The sequence below is a fragment of the Pygocentrus nattereri genome, chromosome 21, assembly GCF_015220715.1.
Source record: "Pygocentrus nattereri isolate fPygNat1 chromosome 21, fPygNat1.pri, whole genome shotgun sequence".
In the NCBI taxonomy this organism is placed as follows: domain Eukaryota; kingdom Metazoa; phylum Chordata; class Actinopteri; order Characiformes; family Serrasalmidae; genus Pygocentrus; species Pygocentrus nattereri.
This window is the reverse complement of record NC_051231.1, coordinates 3882701-3904941: the sequence shown is the minus strand read 5'-3', so window position 1 is coordinate 3904941 and position 22241 is coordinate 3882701. Positions and strand designations below refer to the sequence as shown.

The window sequence follows — 22241 nt, the reverse complement described above, 5'->3', positions numbered from 1 at the left end:
GACCACTGGCAGTATTATTGTAAGGTTAATATCAGGGATGTGCATCTTTGAAACGACAGCAGATGGATTTGGTCCTTTGGTTTTCTATTTTATTTAAAGGCCTTCAATTCAGTGGTTCATGCATATATAAGAATTATTGCAAAGTATTGATGTAATTTAATCAACTAAAAGACATCCCCTAATATTTGTCTGGGAAAAACTAAATCAATTAAATGAATTCAGTAGTGTTTGTTGCAGGAAAGTTGACTGCAAATGAACATCATCTAAACAGACTAAACTGCTTGCATGTCATATAAACAAGACGTGTGTGTGCAGCAAATCAGTCTAAATGCTGACTGACAATGAGAAAGGAAAAAAAATCTACTATTTTCCCCCAAAAATAATCAAAATTATACAGCCACAGTGATTATTTCACCAGAATGTCTACGCAATGTCTAAACATGAGTCACAAGTTAATTTAATAGGGGGTCTGTCATTGAGTGAAAAAAGGCTTATATTTTGGAACATATTAGAGAACTGATTTTCCATAAACCTTCCCAGTCTAGCACAAACGGCCACCGTGGCAGCCTTCAGTGTGGTTGTTTTGACAGTTCAACTTCCAACAAAGTGTCGTTTGTCTCTTTGCAGTGTCGCCTCATTGTCATCTCTACAATATCATATGATTTTGATATCATACAATATCAAAATCATATCTAAGCAAAAGCAGAGTGACTGCTGGGTGAGTTTTGGTTAAACAGCAGCATTTTCAGCTAAGCAGGTAACTGTGCTACCTTCTATATGTGCCAGCTTTATGAGGTTTATAAATGATGCATTGGGGAAATGAATGTTAGTGTTGCAACAATACGGACACCACATCGGTATTGGCGCGGATACCGGGCACTTAAACGCAGTAATGTATTGGTGAAGGGGATACCGATACCTGTGACCGATACCATGAAGCAATTCCTGATACGTGCATGCTCGCCATTAGACAGTGTGGGACAACTAGCAGCAGTAAAAATGCTCAATGCAGAATCTGTAATGGAATGGGAATGGGAATGGGAAAACCATGCTAACGGGAGCCCCTTACCTGAGTTGTTGAGCCAGGCTTCTTTCAGTAATCACCCATTTTGTGTAGTCACTTACAATCTGAGTTAGTCCAGATTGTTGTTTGGACTCTCAGAGTAATCATAGCCTTTAGCCTCGATTTAGTCTTTAGTGTAGCATGCCTGTGGTGCACCTCCGTCAGTCACCTGTATCACTCAGCAGCGGGGTCTCACAACACCTATGCTTTAAACAAGCCAGAAATACCTCTGAAAGATGCTGCTAATGACACCTTGAATGGTGACATTGACAAAACTGGTAAGCGCGAGTGAACAAATTAGACAAATTACACCGGTTGAGCTGAGACAGACAAACTGCTGTGTGCTTAGGTTTCATTTCTGCACAATAAAGAAATTTTCCATTTACTTCAGTTGTTATATATCTTTATATATACTGATTACATAAAAGCAAAAACTATACATAGTAAATAAACAAAAATAGGTTTTCTAAAGCATCTAACATATATAATCCAACAATTCTGTCTACTCAATATGTGTATGTTTTATTTGTGACACAAAACACAGATTTGAAATAAAATATTTGAAAAATGTAATTTATTAATATCGGGATTTATAGGTTATTTGGGTTAGACAGAGTTAATATCGCTATTGGCTTACTTTTAAGGATCTGGGATTGGTTTCAGTATCAGAAGGGAAAAAGCAGTATTGGTGCATCGAGTTTATATCGTCATTTTTACAGTAACTTTCAATCAACTAATGGCTGGTAAGTTAATGAAAGATAAAATTATGATTCAGTGAAACAACTTGTAAATTTAAACGTTGTGCTATAATAAAAATGCACAGTGATTGCAATGATTTATTATCCGGTCATTCAAATCACTCATTCAAAACACACTGACAAACAGAAATATCTCGTTTCAACAGTCCACAGTGTGAGTGCTGAAGTGTTTTTCAGGCATCCCCTACAATCGATATTATGACAAAATAATAAACCTAATGCAATAAAGCCAGCAGTGCCCACATTACTGCATGACTCCATGGACACATGCAGGAGTAGTTTCGAAACCATGGCTATGATTCAAGGATGGCATACTGTAGGTTCTCTAGCACACACTAGCAGTTAATAACATCTCCCTTTGCGCCCTGGGGGAAGGTACTGTATAGGCCTCCTGCATTCTCTGTATTTTACTGTAGATAATATATTAAATTATGGCATAAATCACAGACGTTCTTTTCAGTTCAGGCCCAGATATGGACTGAGAGGGAAAGCTTGCATTCTCAGACAAACTCAAGGAATCTGAAGGACTGCTTAAATCAGCAGCAAATTAGCAGGGAACATTTATCAAGTGATGAAGCACTGACTCTGAAGATGAAGCTTACAGAAAGTGATCATCAAAAAGCAACACATTTTTCACCCCATGGCCTCTCTTAGCCATTTTATCCCATGTAGGCTAATTACACAGTATGTTAATTTTTTTGTGATTGGAAATTTAATAGGCAATCAAGTTCCACAGAATGTGTTATTCTCTTAGCTCCACTGAAAAGCATTTCTCTAATTAACTCTAGTTTTCATCCTCAGCTTGATGCATTGCCCATGAAGGTTATGAAAACTATCATCTAATTTTGATGGGTAGCAGTCAGAGAACCTAACTTTATACCCATGCAGGGAGTCCAAAGACAGTTTGTATGTTTCGATAAAACACTATATTTTTTCTGAATTACTACTATTAACAGTGATGGACTAATAAATATGCTAAATATATAAACATATTTTATATATATCTTAAACTGAAAGAAACAGCATTACTGAGTCAGGGAAAAAAATGAAAACTTGGTATGTGTGAACTGCAACTAGTCGACCGGTAAAGCCTGAAATAATCACTTAGGTGAGGGGTGTAGAGGAATTTCACCATTTTTCAAACCACGTGACAATTCCTTACGTATTAGTCACGTTGCACAGATTCCAAAAGAAGGTCCGGCTCGATGCTTAGGTTTCAAATGCAAAATCAATATTATACAGACGCAGCTACAATGACTATACTGAATAGTTTACATCCATCCTCAGAAGAAACGTCGGAGTTTTGGACGAGTTCTCTTTAAATGATCTTTCAACACACAGTCATCAGAGTCATCCACTCCAGAGGTCTGAAGCACAAGCGATGACACAAAGACTACGTTCACATTACTAGGTTGAAATGGCACAAATCCGACAAATCTGATCTTTCCAAATCCGACCTGAGCCACTTTCATATGTGGTCCTAGATCAGGTACATATCCGATTCGTGGCCATGCGACCTTAATGTGACGCTCAGATCGGCCATCATTCAGTGTTACCATGGCAGCAGCGCCCGAACAGACGTTAAAGCCTGTAAACGGTGGAAAAGCAGCTCATCTCACCTTTTTCTCCTTCGTCTGGCTCTAATAATGAAGCAGAGAGCTGATCAGAGTTAATGATCTTCTCAGCAAAGTTCGTTCTGCTCGTTAGTTTGTGCTGATGATGGTGATTCATTCAAGTGACGTTACTGAGTACGATGTGCTCATGCAGGTCATTTCAAGACAGATTTGAACCACTTACCTAAACAAGTGTCAACCATCATGTCAGAGAGATCGAATTTGAGCCAAAAAACGGATTTAGAGCAATGAGGCTTGTAATGTGAACGTAGCCGAAAAGTCCTCCACAGGTTGCATGCTTTAATAAGCTCTTATTATGATGGAAATATTGTGAACACAAATACGCACGGCCAAAGTGAACAGTATGATTAGATACATTTTCTATATGAAAATCAAGGAAATCTTTTCAGTATGGTTGTCCTATGAGTCCTGCCTTGGAAACAAGGCCAAATGTCCTAACTGGAGCTTGATAACCATGCTTGACTGTTCAGTGTTCTCACATGCAACCTTCTTTATGAGCTACAGCTCTTCAGGCAGTCCAACAACAATGCTAAAAAGTACATATATCATATCTTGGCATCATTAAAAATGTCTATAAGTACCTCTGCCCACAAATCTATTCTGAGCAGTCTTCCAAGATTGCTATCACAGATCAACTTTTTAATTAGGCGTATAAATTGAACCCCCATCATAATCACCACCCCCATGAATCCCACACACATGAAAGACTTCTTTAAAGTAACCGACAACCTACTTTCCCAAGTTCATGAGTGAGAACTCTGCTACGGGTAAATGGATAATGCTGTACTTCCAGCATCTTCACACAGACGTGGAATCGGCCAACGATTGATGTTGCGCTCTCTGATTCTGTCTTGTTCGCTTCAGTGATCAAAGATGCAGACTTAAAAAGATGCCCTTCACACTTCAAACCTTGCTTGAGGCAGATAGTGTTCTCTGCATTGTGAATGTGTTGTCTTCCAAGCCCGCTTGCTTGTGAAGCATGGTCTGCTTTTGAATCAACTCAAAATTGATGCATATGTGCCTAGCTAGGCGTCTCTGCAGGAAGCTGTGAGCTGATGGTTGACGGTGTCAAGATATCACACCTGCTCCCCAAACTGTGTGTGTTTGTGTGTGTGTGTGTGTGTGTGTGTGTGTGTGTGTGTGTGTGTGTGTGTGTGTGTGTGTGTGTGTGTGTGCGCGAGCGTGCGTGCGTGCGTGTGTGTGTGTGTGTGTACCTTTGTTGGATGCTTTATCAGAGATGTTCTTGAAGCAGGCCCTCCTCAGTAATTACCATTCTCAGGTTATCAGCACATGCAGGTTAGCTCTCCAGTGGCCTCGGCATGCTACAGCAAGGACACACATTGTGGAGCGGTAGAGCAAATGTAGGGCATGCTGGAGGCTGATGTACTGATGGGACTGTAGCCCAGAGGAATCACTTGGACGGATATGAACCAGTTTGATGCACAAGCAAACACAGCACACAGCTCTGTTCACGAAAAGCATCCAATCTGTATGAAGGGCGGCTCTGAAGAAGAACAAAATCTATAGAAATTATACATCACAGGTTGTTCATCCTCACTCTGGATGAATAACATGCTACCAAATCTGATATATAGCCATATATACACAATTTTCATAAAGCGTCTGGCATATATGTCAAAATATGTGTACATATATGTTGTGTTCATATATGTAAGCCTCAAAAATTGGACATATAGGCTATGAATAATTTACAAATCATACATATCGCTGCTGTCGGAAGAAACCCTCATATATCCATTTTTGTCGTTTTTGACATAATTTTAAGATGCCTGTTGCCCTTTACATTGTGTATAAACTTCATGAGGAATGGGCCAAAAGAAACGGCCCAAAATGTCTTGGAAAGACGTCTGGTTCCATTGACTTACATTAAAAGTAATGTAGGGTTTTTTCCTTCTCCTGTAAAGTTAGTATTTTGGAGATATATATCTGATACATGGTTGAATACATCCCAACACAGTCATAAATGTTGCAAAATTATTTGTTTGCTTCTAAATATTACATTATTTCAATGTGTCTGGGAACAATATTCTTATTTATTTCCCATTTGGATGCTTTTATTGCGTTGATTACAGTGTGCAGGTTTTTTTGAGTTTAATTATGTAGCTATTGCAGTAGAAGTATGCGGAGGAAACAAAGACGCATAAAAACTTTATATAACATGTAGTTAATATATACAAGTAATATATGCCATCTACATATGAGTAGCTTTCTACCCTGTGCTGTTAAAGATATATGTTTGCATATCGTCTTCTGTCCAAAGAAAAACGTGTATTTCCAGCTTTGCCTATTTTTATTTTTCATCATCATTTGAGCTTACAGGATGAATGGACCAATAGAAACGCTCCAGAAACACTTGGGAGTAAAACCTTTTTACCTGAACTTCTACTGAAAGTAAAGAACGTCTTTGTCCTCTCCTGTAAACTTACCATTTTGGAGATACTTGTGTTTCTTTGGACAGCGACGATACGTTGATTTATGGCTGAAATATATGTCCCATATGTGAAAATGGCCAGTTTCAAATAATTTTACATATAAGTCACATTATGTCCAAATGTGACAAATGTAGCGCTGTTGCTGGGAGAAAAACTCGTATCTCCATTTTTGACTGTTTTTCAGTTTTTGACGTAATTTGAAAATGCCTTGTTCTTTACATTGTGTGTAAATTTTATGATGAATGGACTAAAAGAAATGGCCCAAAAAGGCTTGGAAAGACGTCTGGTTCCATTGACTTACATTGAGAGTGAAGCAGGTTTTTTCCTTCTCCCGTAAAGTTAGCATTTTGGAGATACGAGGTTTTCTTCTGACAACAGCAATACGTTGGATATAAGGAATATATGCTAACATATGCTATATATTTAAAACCTACTGCCGTATATCAGATTTCAGTATGGGCACTTACAGCAGTTATATGTTGTATGTTATATGCTATATGTTGATGTTTGACTTATCCATAAGTGCAGCAGAACTGTAAAAAATAGTGAAAATGCACAACAGTCGCCTGTTTTCTACTTTATTTAAAGCCTTAATATAAAAAGATGCCGTTTCGAGTCTAAAGAAGTGACGGCTACACGTACTATCAGAGACGAATGTGACCCTGTACGCCTGAGTGACGGCCGTGACGAAAAAGCTGAGGATGAATATTTCAAAATGTGACCCATATGAGGCGGAAAAGGAGCGAACGACATGAGACTCGCACGGCTGTGCGTTCGTGGAGAAGCGGTTTTCTGTCCCTCGGTCGCTTTCCGAGGGTACAAATGGCAATAAGAGGGGAAAAAAACAAAAGCAAAACACAGAAAGCACAGACCGGAGAAGGGAGTGTCCTGCTTCTCGGAGCTCTTCACAAGCGAGCACTCTTCGCCACACAGCCACGAGGAATCGCCTGAGGAGGAGAACGGAGGGAAAACGGTCCCTGAACGAAAAGTAAGTGATTAGCCAGCATTTTCAGACGTTCAAGTGTGTTTTGAGGGCATAAAATTCGGCTCAACGTGTGTCCGTAGTGCTCTTTTTATCCCTTACCGGACAGTACGACGGTGTCCGGAGTGAGTACGGCGGTAACTGTGTGGAAGCTCTGGAGAGCCGTTAAAATGTTTGTTTGTTTTTGAAATTTAAATACGCAGCTTTCTAACGGTTTTACCGGTCGCCTCAGGCTGCTCTGTTAGCCAGCCTCGGTTAGCCAGTATATCTGAGGTAAAATGATACATTAACGTGGGCTTCGTTAAGTTACTTTATTTAAAGTTCTTCTTAGGATTTATTATAACCCTGATATTGGGTAAAAAATGCAGCAGTTGCTGACCGGAACAGCAGGCTAGCTGCGTCCCAAACAAGTTCTGAGTCTCTGCCAGATGCAGCATGTCAAACTTTTGGCCATGATGTCAGCGAAGAGGATGTGGACTGCATTATTCCAGAAGAAAGGTCAATGCCTCTTTATGCTGTCAGTCATAACGCCGGGGTCATTGAAATACAACTGATAAATGTCTGTTAAAGGTTACCCTACTTTGCAAGCAGACCGTTATATTCTCTCAGAGAATTAGAAAAAAAAGAAGGAACATTATGGTTTTCAGACATCTCGTCCACTGTCCCACATCACAGATCATCTCTTGCTTCTCGGTAGTCTTCGAAATTGCTATACTGTGCATACGTCCACCAACTCCAAATGTTAGCTGTCTGGTGCAGTCACAGCCTGCCAAGTTTCAGAGTTGAGCTTCAGTGATTTCCACCGTACTGGTCTCTAGAAATACCTCAGGGGAAAAGCAGTTTCTGCTGATTGAGGATCCATGGGCCTTAAACTCATTCCTCTTGTACAAAGGCTTTTCCATAGCAATTAGTTGTAAGGCCTTTGGGTTGGCGCTTTACAGAAACTTATCCCTGGCTCCCAGTTGTAATCTTCTTGAATACTCACTCCATCCTCTTTCTTGCCATCCCATTATTCTTTGGCATTTATATTCAAATGGGATCTTAAAACCTTGATAATTGAATCCAGGCCACGGTCTCTGATCAAGGGTCTTCCGCAAGAGCCATTTTGACAATTAATTTGATAAAGGTAAGGAATCAATAGTGCAGAACTTCTTTGGTGACCTACATTTCGACTGAGCTGATCGTGCTGCGATTCTTACTTTTATCAAACGGCACTTTTTGCCTTGACTTAATAGATGGGTGCAAGTTTTGCTCATGTTTTTCAGACTGTGTCAGAGATCAAGTACAGTACCCACATCAAGTTGCAGAAGTTACAGGCCTACTTTCTGCGAAACATCTGATTAGTCCCAAATACCAAGCTCATGCATACTAATTCGTCCTGCTTGGAGGGCATTCCTTTCAAATTAAACCTATCGCGTAGCTCATCTCTTAGTGCAGGCGATGCTAACTGCCTAATTGTCTCCAGTGTTCAAAAAGCTGCATTTGTTTTGGTAACAGACCCCCCGGGGTCTCGCCCCCATATGCAGTGTTATGCCTGGTGATCATGTGAATATTTAATATCCCACCCACGCAATCCTTATAAAATAAAAAAAGCGGTAGAATAATGGCCACCGCACCCGCACATCAAAAGAAAGCGAATGATAACAGTGGTAATGAAATGTAATGAAGTGCATGTGGGCTCATTTGTATATGTGGATCACCGAAGGTGGTGCTGGCACCGTGTGCTCTGTTATCATGCACTCATGAACTGAATTCAGGGTTGCTATGGAAATGATCTGCTCGGCTACAGTTGCCACTGACCCAGCACAACAAGCCAGCGACACAGTGCAAAAAGAGCCCCTTTGCTCTTTGGTGTCAAAACACTCCACGCTTCAAACAAGGAATTGGGGATGTCAGTATCTTGAGTGAAATTGGGTCATGGCATAATTTAAGAAAGTGAAAATGCAGTTTGCTCATCTGAGGCACTGGAGTCAGATGGGTAGGTCTCAGAGTTCAGCCGCCCTGCTAAACAACTCACCTGAGTGCTTATTCATCCCTCTGGAGTGCATTAAAGTATTTACCTGAGCTACAAATATTATGAGACTTCAGCAAGTGTTGCTGCAAATGAATCAATATTTCAAACTCACTGTGAATATGACTCCCTCTTAATCAAAGCATTGCTTACTGCTTAGCTCTGGAATATGGAGCGGAAGCAAAAAAAAAACACACAGCCAAAATGTTAATGTCTGACAGATGTTGTTGAGTCAGGCGTGTTCCCAACCTGTCCAGATGAAGTAGTGCAGAAGAAAGCAAAGAGTTTGGCTAGTGCTGACACATTTACTCTTCTGTTAGTAAATGGCTATTGTCCCACTTGAATAAATCCTATAAAATAAACTTGCCAGTAGCAGAATATGAGAATTGGTAATGTTGTACTGTCCAGTCTAAATAGACTGTGCCTCGTCTGATGCAACATCAGCAGGCAGCGCTATAATAGCGGACGCCTGACTGTACCAGTGTTGTAGGAGACAGATAGGAGCCCTCCTTACAGTGAAATATGGATGTTGACACTAAATGGAGCGCAGAGAAAACCATCATGCTGAAGAAGACTCCATAGAACTACAAAAACGCTGCGGAGATAAACCAATAAAACCCACTGCTTCTGTCCCCCGACTGCAGTGCTCTGATTGAGTAGTGCGTGCGTGTGGATTCGAGAGTAAGCAGTATTTGAGTACTGGGAAGCTAATTAAATGGAAGTCAATAAATGAGTGCCTACTGTGCAGCACAGACCCAGAGGAGGGGACGACAAAAGCACTTTAACTACTGCGTTCAACCAAAGCCCATTGGATCATATGTATAGCTATTAGCTCAGTTAAAGGATGAAATTAGACCCAAAGTTAGGTCTAAGTTATGAAAGGGGGGGGGGACTAACTAACTAATTAAAAGTTTGAGAGGGATCTGAGTTGATTGTAAATGACTTCCGTGGGCGCTCATAGGCCTACTGTTGATCTCAAGCTGTTCAAGCAGTTAATTAAAAAAAAAGAAAGAAAGAAAGAGAGAGAGAGAGAGAAGTGGCGAAGCAAATCGGTTACAGATTGCAATTAATGTGCTTTGCGAGGCATGCCAGGAGAAAGCAATTCCGGTTCGTTAACTAGAGAACGCCTGCCCCGGTTGAAGGAAAAGAAAAAACAGTGGTCCTTATTTATTTGTTAATCCATTATTAAAACTAAACTAGCCTTGGCTTCCGCGCCAAAGAAAACAGGGAAGGGGGGGGATGGGGGGGGGATGAGGCCTGCTCATTGTTTCTATGGCAACCCACCTCTGCATAGTTCAGGGAGGAGAAAAGAAAAGGAGTCAGGAGAAACGTCCCTTTCCTTGAGCTTCCTTTTGTGTCGCTGTCTCCTGGTGGATGAAACGTACGACAGCTTGCCTTTAAATGATCAGGGAGATAGTTAGAGTCCATGGTGAATGGCTGGGACTTCAACACAAAGGGTGGCAAAGAAATGCAAGAGGGCCAGACCCTTGGGGTACCTATCTGCCTCATCCTCGGAAGGTCCATTTGCATCTCAGAATACCCTCAGCCATATATATATATATATATATATATATATATATATATATATATATATATATATTCTTCAGACCTCGTTGATAATCTCGTTTGAAGGGCTTTGAAAGCATCACCAGAATCTTTCACAGGTCTGACAGAGTATCAGTGGCTAATTGGATAAGGGTCTATTTCTCCGGATTCAAAATGACTTTCGTTTAAGAGCGGATTAAAAGCTTCGTGTCCTGTCAGCCGTTGGACCTGGGGCGGCGTTACATGTTGGGAAATGAAAACGGCAGTCTTTCTCCCGTGCAGGAAGAGACAGGGAGATTTAGACTATGAAAGAGAGAGGGAAAGAGAGAGAGCCCACCTCATTTACAGCATGATTGAGCTTGATTAAGTGCTCGCCACTTGCAGGAGTCCCTACGTACTTAACACTCTCTCACTCAATCACCAGAGGCCCAGAGCTCTCCACCTGTAATAAGCTAGTCAAATCATTATTACAGTACAATTAGATGGCTCACAATGCAAAGACGGCTGCCAAACGTGTCTATTCGGTAATCAAGTTTTCGGTGAAGCCCTTCTGGGACCCGCCATCTGCCTAAAAGGCAAAGACTGACGCGAGACTTTGCAGTCGGGGGAACGCACGAATGGATGTTTGCCTCATGTGTTTACACATAGCCAAGCCCCGCGAAGCTGCTTCGGTGCCTCAGTAGGCCAGGTTCAGAGCCGAACACACCATCCAATATTAATTAGGTTTGACTTTGATGAGCGCCGAAGCCTGGTGCCATGTCATGGTAACAGAGCGAAGGGTCTCTGCTGAAATGGCGTCGCTGTAATGAGAAATCCATGACGGCGTCCGCTGCTTTGCGAAGGGCTCAGTGGAATTAGTGTATTCCTTTGATGCCTCTCCTTGTAGGTGTCCTTGTAAGGGGAAAACAAGGGAGTCGTTGCTTAGTGTAAGCAAGGGAATAAGGGAGATGTGAGGGAGGTGGAAAAGGTGGTTGCTTGGTTACTGATGGATGCTAAGCTGTGGTACAACAGCCCACTTCAAGCTAATTGTGTACACAGCTGAAGAGGGCCACAGCAGAACAGCCGTGCAAAATCGATTGCATCAACAGCCATGCTGTTCCCGGCTCCCCTCCATTTCTCTCTCGCCATCTCTCCCCCTCCCTCTCTCTCTGTCACTTCCTCTACACTCGAGTAAGAATGGGAAATAGCTGGTAAATATATACTGTGCCTGTGCATGAATATGATTTGAAGAGGCTAACAAGAGCCTAGCTAGGTTGAATGGTGGAGTGGTTCAGTCGCATTGAGGCATTGCAGTGAATACAGTCTATTGCAGTAACATGTCTCTGTCACAGTTAGCAGGGTATTGATTTATCCCTTTAATGCTACGAGATTTGTCTATATCTATTAAAATGTGTTAGACCTACTATGTGACAATTTGCTAGAAAATAAAAAGAATTTTCTCCACTTGTGATACGGTTAACTAAGCGCTCAACTAAATGGCTAACAATGGCTATTTCTGCCCATAGACTTCAATTAGGACTCCTTGATACATCGTTTGTCATTCATTATTGAGATACTGGCCGTTGCAATATTAATATTAGGGCCCAACCAACGTGAAACATTAGTGGCTGATAGCGATTTTAGGGGGCCAAACATTCTGATAACTAATATTGCCCTATAAAATTTTATATACTTTTATTTTAGATTTTAATTTTATGCTCAGGTAGTTTTAGTTAAACAGACATGGACACAGGTAGGACACTTCAAGTCAGTTAAACAAAAAATCACAGTCTTAAATAATATTTTGCAGCCCTGGGAGCGCTTTACGTTTCTGTTTATCGCCCCCTATTGGGCCTCATTCACCAAACGTTCTTAAGAAGAATTTTTGAACTGATTTTTTTTTTTTGGGGGGGGGGGGATTTGTTCTCAGGTAAGAACTGTCTAGACACACTCAAAAGGACAAAGGTTGAACAGTTCTGCGATTTAAAAACCTGAAGAAAATAATGAAGATATTGCTGAATGAGGCCCAGTATTCGAATTTTCCATTAGTTCACTTTTTCAAAAAGTTTTTTTTAAGATATTTTAATATATTATGCTCCCAGTTTTCTGGAGTCGACTCAAACTCTCCATTCCTGCTGAGACAATGTAGTTTAGGGCTGGGATGGTTTTGCCAGAATATCTTATTGCGATTACAATTGAAAGTGGGATAAGTTGAGGGATGGACTTTTTTGGCTGAGAAGACCTGCACATAATTTTTTGTGGCTTGAGGCGTGAACCGTTAACCCGGTGAGCCAGCCGGCCAGTTATTTGCTGTTGCTCCATGTTATCAGGCAAAATTCATACTTAAAATTTGCATCGTATCAACGTTATTGATAATAGACTGTAAGACTATAATAAAAACCGCAGCTCTTTCAAATTGTGAAAATGTAGTTGACTCCTTAATTTCAGCCGTTTTTTCCAGAGCCACTGATAAAAGGATATGGCAGAGATTACACCGTCCCAAACATAGCGATACTGTCACAACTAGAATATTTAGCCCAGTGATTCTTCTTCTTCTCTTCAACTGACTCTTTTTGCTTCAGTTGAGTTTAGCCTTATGCAACAGTCTGCAAATATTTTTGTTAGTTAATGTTAAGGCGATGCAGTTAGTCCCATAAAAAAAACGCTTAAAATCTCTAAACTACCAACTGTATGTTGTTGGTTAAACTATAAATATGAAATTCAAGCTATCCCCAGTCATCAGTTAACTTATCAGTCATCAGTTAACTTTGGCTAATAATAATATTAATGATAATAATAACTGTTAGTTATATACTAATAGCAGTTAGATATTGGTCCAAAGAATTTGTCCCAATTCACATCCTAATGTCACGATTGGCCCCTCCCAGTCCTGGCCATGTGTTCGTGTCTTGGTTTAGCCCATATGTTTGTTTTGGTCCAGCCACTTTGTTTCCTGACTCCACCCCTGATTGTTTCCACCTGTCCCTTGTCAGCCCTGTTGTGTTTAAGCCCTGTGTTTGCCCCTTGTGTTTGCTGGTCTTTGTTGGTTGCTCTGGTTGCTGTGTTGGATGTACTGGTTTATGTACTGTTGTTTTGTTCTGGTTTGTCTGCCCTCCGATCATTCCGTGTTGGCTCTATGTCCCTGGATTTTGGATTTTGCCCGTAATAAATCTCGTTTATCTCCGCATATGCATCCGCCTCCTCGCTCCCCGTTACACCTAACAACCAGTGTATTGATGGGTCCCCAGTTGATGCAAGTTGCAGTAGATCAGAAGACTTCTTTATCGTGTGTTGTTAACATTCTGACGAGCCTCAGATGTTTCAGATGTGTCTCTGTGGTCGCTTTGATAAATCAGGGCATTCATGTGGTTCAATATACATAAGTATTTTTGTTGAAGTGATGTAGGCCAACCTTTGACTATGTCACAAAAGGTATGTGAATGTGTTTTAATATGTTGTACGTTATACAGCAGGTGCACTATTTAGCAATATATTGTCAAAAGGGTCTTTTGTACATATTGTGCAGCAAAACATATTTGCATCAAGTTAACCGGGATGTTTTTATTCCCCCTGTAAAAGCACTCTTCTCATTGAAAGAGTGATAATTTGGGAGTAGTTGTAATTTCCTGTTTGCTCTTTAAATACTGCTACATTTATCACAAAACCTAAAACATCATAATGAGACTTTTTCCCGGCATCATGCAGCTCTAGTTTGGGACAAGCAATATATAGGACCTGAATCTTGGCCCTATTGACATCTTTCTCATCATCCCTTTAGCTCGCTGACGAGGCCACTTTCCTGCTGCTGAGAAGCCACCGTGGTCGGTCGGGGCAATGGCGGTGCCCTCGGCCCATGAGTTCCACTGGCAGAGCCTGGCCCGCCTCTCCAGCGGGCGTGTCTACCACTCACTGGCTGAGGTGGGGGGTCAGCTGTACATGTTGGGGGGCTGCGATGCTGCTGGAAGACCCACCAGCTATTTGGAGCTCTACGCCCCAGAGATAGACCAGTGGGTCAGCCTGCCCCCCATGCCGACCGCCAGAGCTGGGGCCGCCGTGGCAGTCTTGAACAAGCAGCTCTTGGTGGTAGGAGGTGTGGGAAAGAACCAGCACCCCCTGAAGGCTGTGGAGGTGTACAACACAGAGGAGGGCAAGTGGAGGAAGAGGTGTTCACTGAGGGAAGAGCTGATGGGAGTCTCCATCACTGTTAAAGGTTGTTGAAGCAATCTTAGTACATTCACTGACGTAAAGCAATTTGTCTACTACTGAATTTCCTAAAACAGTCAAGAATGGGAAGGGTCAGCTTCAGGGTCGAGCTTGGAATCCAACAGGGACAAACCAGTTAACCCTTAGAAGTCAAGAGTTATTACTGAAGAAAAGTCAGAGCAAAAGTCAGAGACCACCCTTCATTTAGCCAATTACCAGTCAAAGTGGCCATTACGTACAAGTTATACGTTTTTCAGCATCGGACAAAAAGCAAAGAAGATATATTTGACAGACAATTACACAGAAGCCTCAACAAAGAACTAGAATATCAGTCCAATTTTTCAGCATTTAGTATGTCGACATTTTGCTTTTATTACAACTTCCATTCTTTAGACACTCGCAATTTATTAAAGAAATCTTCAGGAATATTTTTTTCTACATCTCCAAAGTTCAGTCTTGGAAGTTGGTTGCATTTTCTGCTTTTCCTAAACCAAGTAATCCCAATTCAATGCACATTCAGTGATGTTGAGGTCTGGGCCCTGGGGTGGGCAGTCCATCCTGCAGCTATTCATCATCTTTAAATCAAAATAAAATATCTCCTCGTCTAATTAAATACACAGATCTTAAAAAACTACAGATCTTTAAAATCTACACTTTCAGCAGATTTTCTTGTTTCTTCAATGAGCTACGAGTGAGAAATAATGAAAATAAAATAACCACTTTATTACCACTGCTTCTAAAAGTTAATGGTTTAAATATTTTGTGATGTCGTTATTGTTTATTAATTGATGTTAAAAATGTTTGACTAGTGATAAATTGTGTTAAGGTGTGGTAATTGTACTTGTCGAATACAGCATCTGCTATGTAATATCTTCAAGTAACAGTTGATACTTTAAATAAAGGTGTCAGAAAGCCTCTGATTAAAACTTCGGGCAGATTTTAATAACTGAAGGTCCAAATGGCCCAATTTAGTAAATTAGCAGATATAATTGATCTACTGGGCTCCCTTTTGTGCTTTGTAGTTTGGTTGTTAGACCGAAGAGGGTAAAACCTCATACCCTGTGTGCGTCTGATCAGATGGCAGAGCTTTCGCTTTTGGGGGAATGGGAGCAGACCTCCTGCCCAGAAGCATTCTGCAGCAGTACGACCTTCGCAAGGATGTCTGGGCCCTTCTGCCCCCAATGCTCACTCCCCGCTATGATACCAGCATTTGCCTTCAGGGATCCAAGATATACGTAGCAGGTTGGTGGAGTGTGTGTGAGTGAGTGTGGCGCATTACAACTGTCGGAGCGTTTCAGAGACTGTCTGTTGTGTGTGAGTTGGTGTGTCTCTCTCCACCTGTCAGAACATTTCAAGGATGTTTTGTGTGTGTGTGTGTGTGTGTGTGTGTGGATCCCTCTCTGCCTGTCAGCCTATTTTACTGAAAATCTCTTGCCCTCCAGGTGGGCGTCAATGCAAGCGTTCGGTGAAAGCTTTTGAAGTCTTTGACATGGATAGCCGCACCTGGTCCTCTTTACCCAGCCTGCCCTGTAAGAGGTCCTACTCTGGGGTGCTATGGGATAACACAGGACGCCTCTGCTGGCTGGGAGGCCTTCGGCAAGGAGGGATCCATCAAAGCTCCAAGTTCACCAAGAACGTCAACATCTTCGACCCCAACCAAGGTATTACTTTTTTTATGCAATATCGAAAAAATCAAATAAACACACTTATTACGCATTATGAATTGGTAATATAATGCATTCTAAGTGCTGTTCATAACAAATTTTAAGAGCTGATGAGCTGTATTTGTCCGCTCTAAGTAAAGTGAAGCGTACTGGACTAAAGCCTCCTCCAGTGTTAAGAGTGAGGCTTCAAGTTGAAGTCTCAACTTCATTAATATATTCTCTTCTATTTCACTTATATTAACACTACTTCACCTAGTTGAAGTTGAAGTCTCAACGGGGCAGTCGTGGGCTGGAGGTTAGGGAACCAGCACTGTGACCGGAAGGTCGCCGGTTTGATCCCCTCACCTGACAGTCCATGAGTGAGGTGCCCTTGAGCAAGATACCTAACCCCCAGTTGCTCCCCAGGCGCCATGGATAGGGCTGCCCACTGCTCTGGGCAAGTGTGCTCACTGCCCCCTAGTGTGTGTGTTCACTAGTGTGCGTGTATGAGGGTGTTTCACTGCACGGATGGGTTAAACGCAGAGGTCTAATTACACAGTGTGCAAACACAGTGACCAATGGTTCTCAATTCTCAAGTATTTACTGAAGGACTTACTAAAACATACACAATAAAGCTCATTGCAGGCTTCAAATGTCAGAGTTTAAACTAGAGCTGCCCTCAGTGTTTCACCCAATGTGGGAAAATCAATGTGCACCACTGTTAATGTTCACCACCGTTAGCCTGGCACTGACTTAACTCTGCATATCCAATAGAACGCCAGCAGAAATCAGCCTTACTGTAGTGTAGTGTAGTGTAGTGTTACAGAGTGAAGGGTTCTAGCACTTGACATTGGAACCAGTGAGGGAACAAATTACAATGACAGCACTCGACTATCTCGCCCCTCCTTCTCCAGGCCTTCACTCCACTTTACGCTCAAACAAAACACTGGAAATCTCAGGTTGTCTTTACGCTCTCTAAGCTGGGACTAACTTCTTTGACACTGGAAGTGTAACATGCTATTAACGTTACTTATAATGCATCATATTAACAATTCATAATGTATGATAAGCATAGCTATAAAGTCTAATTCAGTGTAATTCATTTTTATAAATATTTATGACCATGTTTATAATGCCTTACGAACGCATTATAACATGTTATAAATGTGTTTACAGATGCTTTCAAACGTGATATTCATAGAGTGTGTTATCAAATCATCTGTGTTCTTTTCTAGGTCAAACCAGTGTGTGGTATAGAATATTTTAACACTGAAAATATCGAAAACTGGATCGAACCTGACCTCACACATGTCCATCTATAAAAAACGGGTATCATTAAGCCCCAACAACTAGCTTTTCTCTTGTCTTCAACTTTTTGAAGAGCTCTAGAAATCGAATAATTCACGTGGCTGAGAGACTGCACATCTACCGCACATCTTTATTAGCATTCAGAGATAACTCTTCTATTCAATTTCGATTCAGATTAACTCAAAATGGGGGAAAAAAGATGATGAGAAGAAACAAGGTGTGACAAAATGTAAGGCCTACTGAAATGAGTTATTGATTTCTCTGCAGGTACTTGCCTCTCGGTTTTCTCCTCTACCGTTTCCGTTCAAATACGATCATTTCAAATCAGGCTCACCAAGAAAGAAAATTGCACATAAACCCTTTTTTTTCTCGAAGCCCTGAAGGTATCGCGAAAAAAAAAATAAATAAGCCTACTATCCTTGGTGGGGGGGCGGGTCATTTTCAAACCTTCTGCTCTTTGCACACACTACAGTAATAAATCATTTATCTTTTTTTAATTATTCCATTACCACAGCGTGTGTCACTCAACAGGTGTTGGAGGCGCGCGCAGAGGGAGTCTGGGAGATTAAACCCTGATATCTAATTTCCCTCGGCCTGGAACCGCCGGCGGCAATAAAAAACCCCTTCGCACAACTCTCCCAATCTAATATAACCAGCCGATACTATCTGGGTCTGCATTGCGGAGACGGCAGGAGGGCGTTTCAGCGATGCTATTCAGAACCAGATTGCTATCCCTTATTCACGGAGCTGTAGCTCTTTTTAGCTCATCCCGATCGAGTCCATCTGTTCAGCCGTCTTCTCGCAGCCTGGTGTGGAGATAGCAGGATCTCAGGAAAATCACACTCCGTAAGCAAGATGGATGTGTTCTTTATTACAAAGCCCATTTTAATACCATATATCTACTAATTAAGCTCTGGGCGAATAGAGCAGTGCGATGTATTAGTAGTGCTGTGCAGCATCGGGCACGGGCAAGCTATGTAATACAGTTTCTCCAGCCTGTTTTTAATGTACATCTGCTTATTGGGTTCATTTTAAAGGAATTAAGGATGCCATTACCGCCTCGCAAAACAAAAGCCACAGGATATCGGCCAACCGCAGAGTGAGTCCAGCTTGCCAAGACCCTACGATCAATATTGCGTCCAAAGTTGCCACGCTCTTCCTTTCGGTCAAGTCAGGCACCGCAGCCCAGACACAACCAACCAAGCCAAACTGGTTCATTTACTCAAAAAGCAAATCGGGACCACTGGCTACAGTCAAGTTACCGTCCTGAAGAGCAGAGATTGGCTTTATCACTCTTCAGATGAATAACAGGCTTGGGGAAATCATTAGGGCCGGGATTGTTCTACTACAACTGCGGCATGCCAGGATGCAGCAAAAAAGTTGTTACAGCATTATAGACGAAGAAGCCTAAAAAGCAAACCCAAATGGCTTCAGGCTCTGGCATCTTTCAAGCAATCATCACTGCTCTATAGCTGTTTCATTGGCTTTTGGCTTGCAGGGCTGCTTTTTGGCAGTCAAATAGAATGGGAAGTGTAAATAATATGCCAAATTAATGTTCTACATCTGTGACACGCAGAGGGCAGAGGAGCTCAGCTCTTCCTCCTCAATGCAATTAAAGTGTTCTGACTCAGTGCTTTTCTGCAAAATTGTCTTTATAGTCATTATTGTGGGCATCAGCTAAGCTATTAGCGCTCCCCGCAAATGGAATCCATTCTGTCAGCTCTAATCGAGAAGTAAACAGACTCTAATCTTCAGAAGCCTCCCCGACAGGAGCCTTGTCTGTGATCCAAAGACACATATTTTTATTCACAACACATATTCTACAACATATTTTGGACAGTTTTGATTAAGATCTGTTAGTTTGTTGTTGCCAAAAAGAAAGTTAGGCTTATTTTTAATAAAGCTTATAGAAAGTTATGTTTCATTAAAGTTTGAGAGTAAAGAGGTGTTGTGATCTTGGTAATACTTTCTGTGAATGTCACAGTTATAAGCATCTATAAACACATTTATCACATTTTATAATGCATAATGGATATAAAAATGAATTACACCGCATTACTCTTTATAGCCATGTTTATTATACATTATGAATTGTTAATATAATGCATTATAAGTAGTGTTAATAACATGTTATACTGTCAGTGTCACTCTTAACACTGGAGTAGGCCTTAGTAGAGTGTGCCTCACTTTACTTAGAGCTTATGAGCTCTTATAATTTGATGAACAGTATTCATAATAAGCATGGCTATAACATGTAAGGCTTCTTTTTACATATTTATAGCCATGGTTATGATGCCTTATGAATGCATTATAACATGTTATGAATGTGTTTATAATGATTATAAATGTGACATTCATAGAAAGTGTTACCGTAATCTTTTCTGCAGGATCATGGACGAGGTCTGAAGACACTGTGCCCATGAAAACCAAACGAGCAGACTTTGCAGCAGCCATAGTACGAGGGAGGATGGTCGTGGCTGGGGGACTGGGTATGCCATGCATTCAGAAGACTTTTAGTAGGCAATATGGCAATATTGAAATAAATTATGTCACATTTTTATCCTATTTCACAGGTATCATCAGTAGTTCTAGAACACTGGCTAATTGAAAGTTTTTAAAAAAAGTAAAATTTGGACCAACTGTTGAGAGCCTGTAAACCAAGCGTGGGGAACTCCTGGAGGGCCAGTTTGGTGATTTTCCAACTCAAGCACACCTGATTTAACTCATCAGCTAATTACCAGGTTTAGAATGTGTGCTAGAAGAGAGAACTCGCCAAGCTGTGCTGGATTCCTCAGTTCCCTACCCCTGCTGTAGTGGCATATTGTGTCACACCATCAAAATAAGCCGATTGAATGTTTGCCCGTTAGGACTATTTTTTAACAGTTATTCATTTTTTCTCGCATTTTTATTATATTGATGAATTTTGCCTTTGGTCTAGTGTGTCTGCCCCGCTTAGCAAAATGAAATATGATACGTACTGTGTACTGTGAAGAGCTTGCAGTGTTATATGTGGCATAATCATCCACTGTACTGCACTATTTTTGTAGAAACTAGTGTATTGTAATCATTAACCAAGCCTCATTTATTTTATTTCCAGTCAAAATGGCCATTAAATTATTTTTAAGTTATTCATTTTTCAGGAGGTGTTTCTAAGGAGATTGGATGTAAGATAATCCAGTTCAAAAATGTATCTAAAGATATAGAGAAAATGGGACTCTACCAACTCTGCAAGACCTGGTAAACCACCAAAACTATCACCATCAGAAAAGCTTTCATCTTAAAGAGTTCAAACAAAGTAAAGCTCTACTCTTTCCTCAGTTCTGCAACAAATCCACATCCTATGGATTGAAAGGGCGTGGATTTGAAAAATGGGTCTGAAAGGATGTGAAGCTGTCAGAAAGCTGTTACTGAGAAAAGAAAGATTTGCAGACCAAACATACACTGAAGTTGTTCTAGATGTTAAAATGTCACATATGGGCAGCGTAGGGTTCTCCTTTAGCAGCTGTAGCCAGTCAGCAGCCGTTCCATGTTGTCCACCCTCACACACAGACACAGACTTTTGAACAATACACTATACTATTATACACATATAATCTTTTACCTGTCTGCTCTTATAGGTCATCAGCCCTCAGTCCTGGATACCGTTGAGGCCTTTCATCCTGAGAAGAGGAAGTGGGAGAACCTGGCCCCCATGGTGACTCCACGCTGTTCCGCCTCCACCATTGTGATCCGTGACCGCCTATTGGTGGTGGGAGGCGTCAATCAAATCCCGAGCTCAGCCCATGAGATTCTTTACGTGAAGGAGGAGGAGATTCTTTAGCCATGCATGTCTGTAGCCTAAGAAAAATTGCCTTCAATGAGTCAAACTCACCTCTTTTAGAGTGTTGGAGATGCTACTCTTGTTAATAGGAAGATAATGCCATCATCCAATAGGCTCCTGTTCTACCTGTTAAACAAAAAAGCACAAAGTCTTCTTGGGACCGTGTTTTTTGTGCCAAACGTTAGCTCTCATCGTCGTGCGTTACAACACAAACATATAGCAAAGACAATCCACTCCTGAAGTCTTACCATGTAGGAGCATAACAAATACTGTAGATGTCGACAAAGTAAAAACATGAGCGATTTTAGAAGAGGTGTATGTACACCGATCATAACATCATGACCACCTCCTTGTTTCTACACTCACTGTCCACTTTATCAGCTCCACTTACTGTATAGCTGCTCTCTGTAGTTCTACAGTTACAGACTGTAGTCCATCTGTTTCTCTGATACTCTGTTACCCTGTTCTTCAGTGGTCAGGACCCCCATGGACCCTAACAGAGCAGGTACTATTTGGGTGGTGGATCATTCTCAGCACTGCAGTGTGTTGCGCTGGTCTGAGTGGATCAGACACTGCAGCTGCTACTGGAGTTTTTAAACACCTCAGTGTCGCTGCTGGACTGAGAATAGTCCACCAACCAAAAGTATCCAGCCAACGGTGTCCTGTGGCCAGTGTCCTGTGACCACTGATGAAGGACTAGAGGATGACCAACACAAACTGCAGCAGCAGATGAGCTGTCGTCTCTGACTTTACATCTACAAGGTGGACCAACGAGATAGGTAAAAAAATCCTGCAGCACTGCTGTGTCTGATCCGCTTAGACCAGCACAACACACCCTAACA

General features: G+C 41.4%; 1 protein-coding gene across 1 annotated transcript; it reads left to right on the top strand.

Annotated features, from left to right (window-relative positions):
• Nucleotides 1-6609: 6609 nt before the first annotated feature.
• Nucleotides 6610-21796, top strand: klhdc8a (kelch domain containing 8A). Its single transcript, XM_017714833.2, has 6 exons — nt 6610-6896; nt 14204-14635; nt 15706-15870; nt 16071-16289; nt 19967-20068; nt 21197-21796. The coding sequence occupies exons 2-6, from the start codon at nt 14260-14262 to the stop codon at nt 21397-21399; spliced, it is 1065 nt and encodes a 354-aa protein (XP_017570322.1). The 5' UTR covers nt 6610-6896; nt 14204-14259; the 3' UTR covers nt 21400-21796.
• Nucleotides 21797-22241: the final 445 nt, after the last annotated feature.

Excerpts from the sequence above, each read along its gene's own strand:
- klhdc8a (XM_017714833.2), top strand. The coding sequence starts at position 14,260 with ATGGCGGTGCCCTCGGCCCATGAGTTCCACTGGCAGAGCCTGGCCCGC. Across the intron at positions 15,871-16,070 it reads ATCCAAGATATACGTAGCAG|GTGGGCGTCAATGCAAGCGT; the intron begins GTTGGTGGAGTG and ends CTTGCCCTCCAG. Across the intron at positions 16,290-19,966 it reads CATCTTCGACCCCAACCAAG|GATCATGGACGAGGTCTGAA; the intron begins GTATTACTTTTT and ends TCTTTTCTGCAG.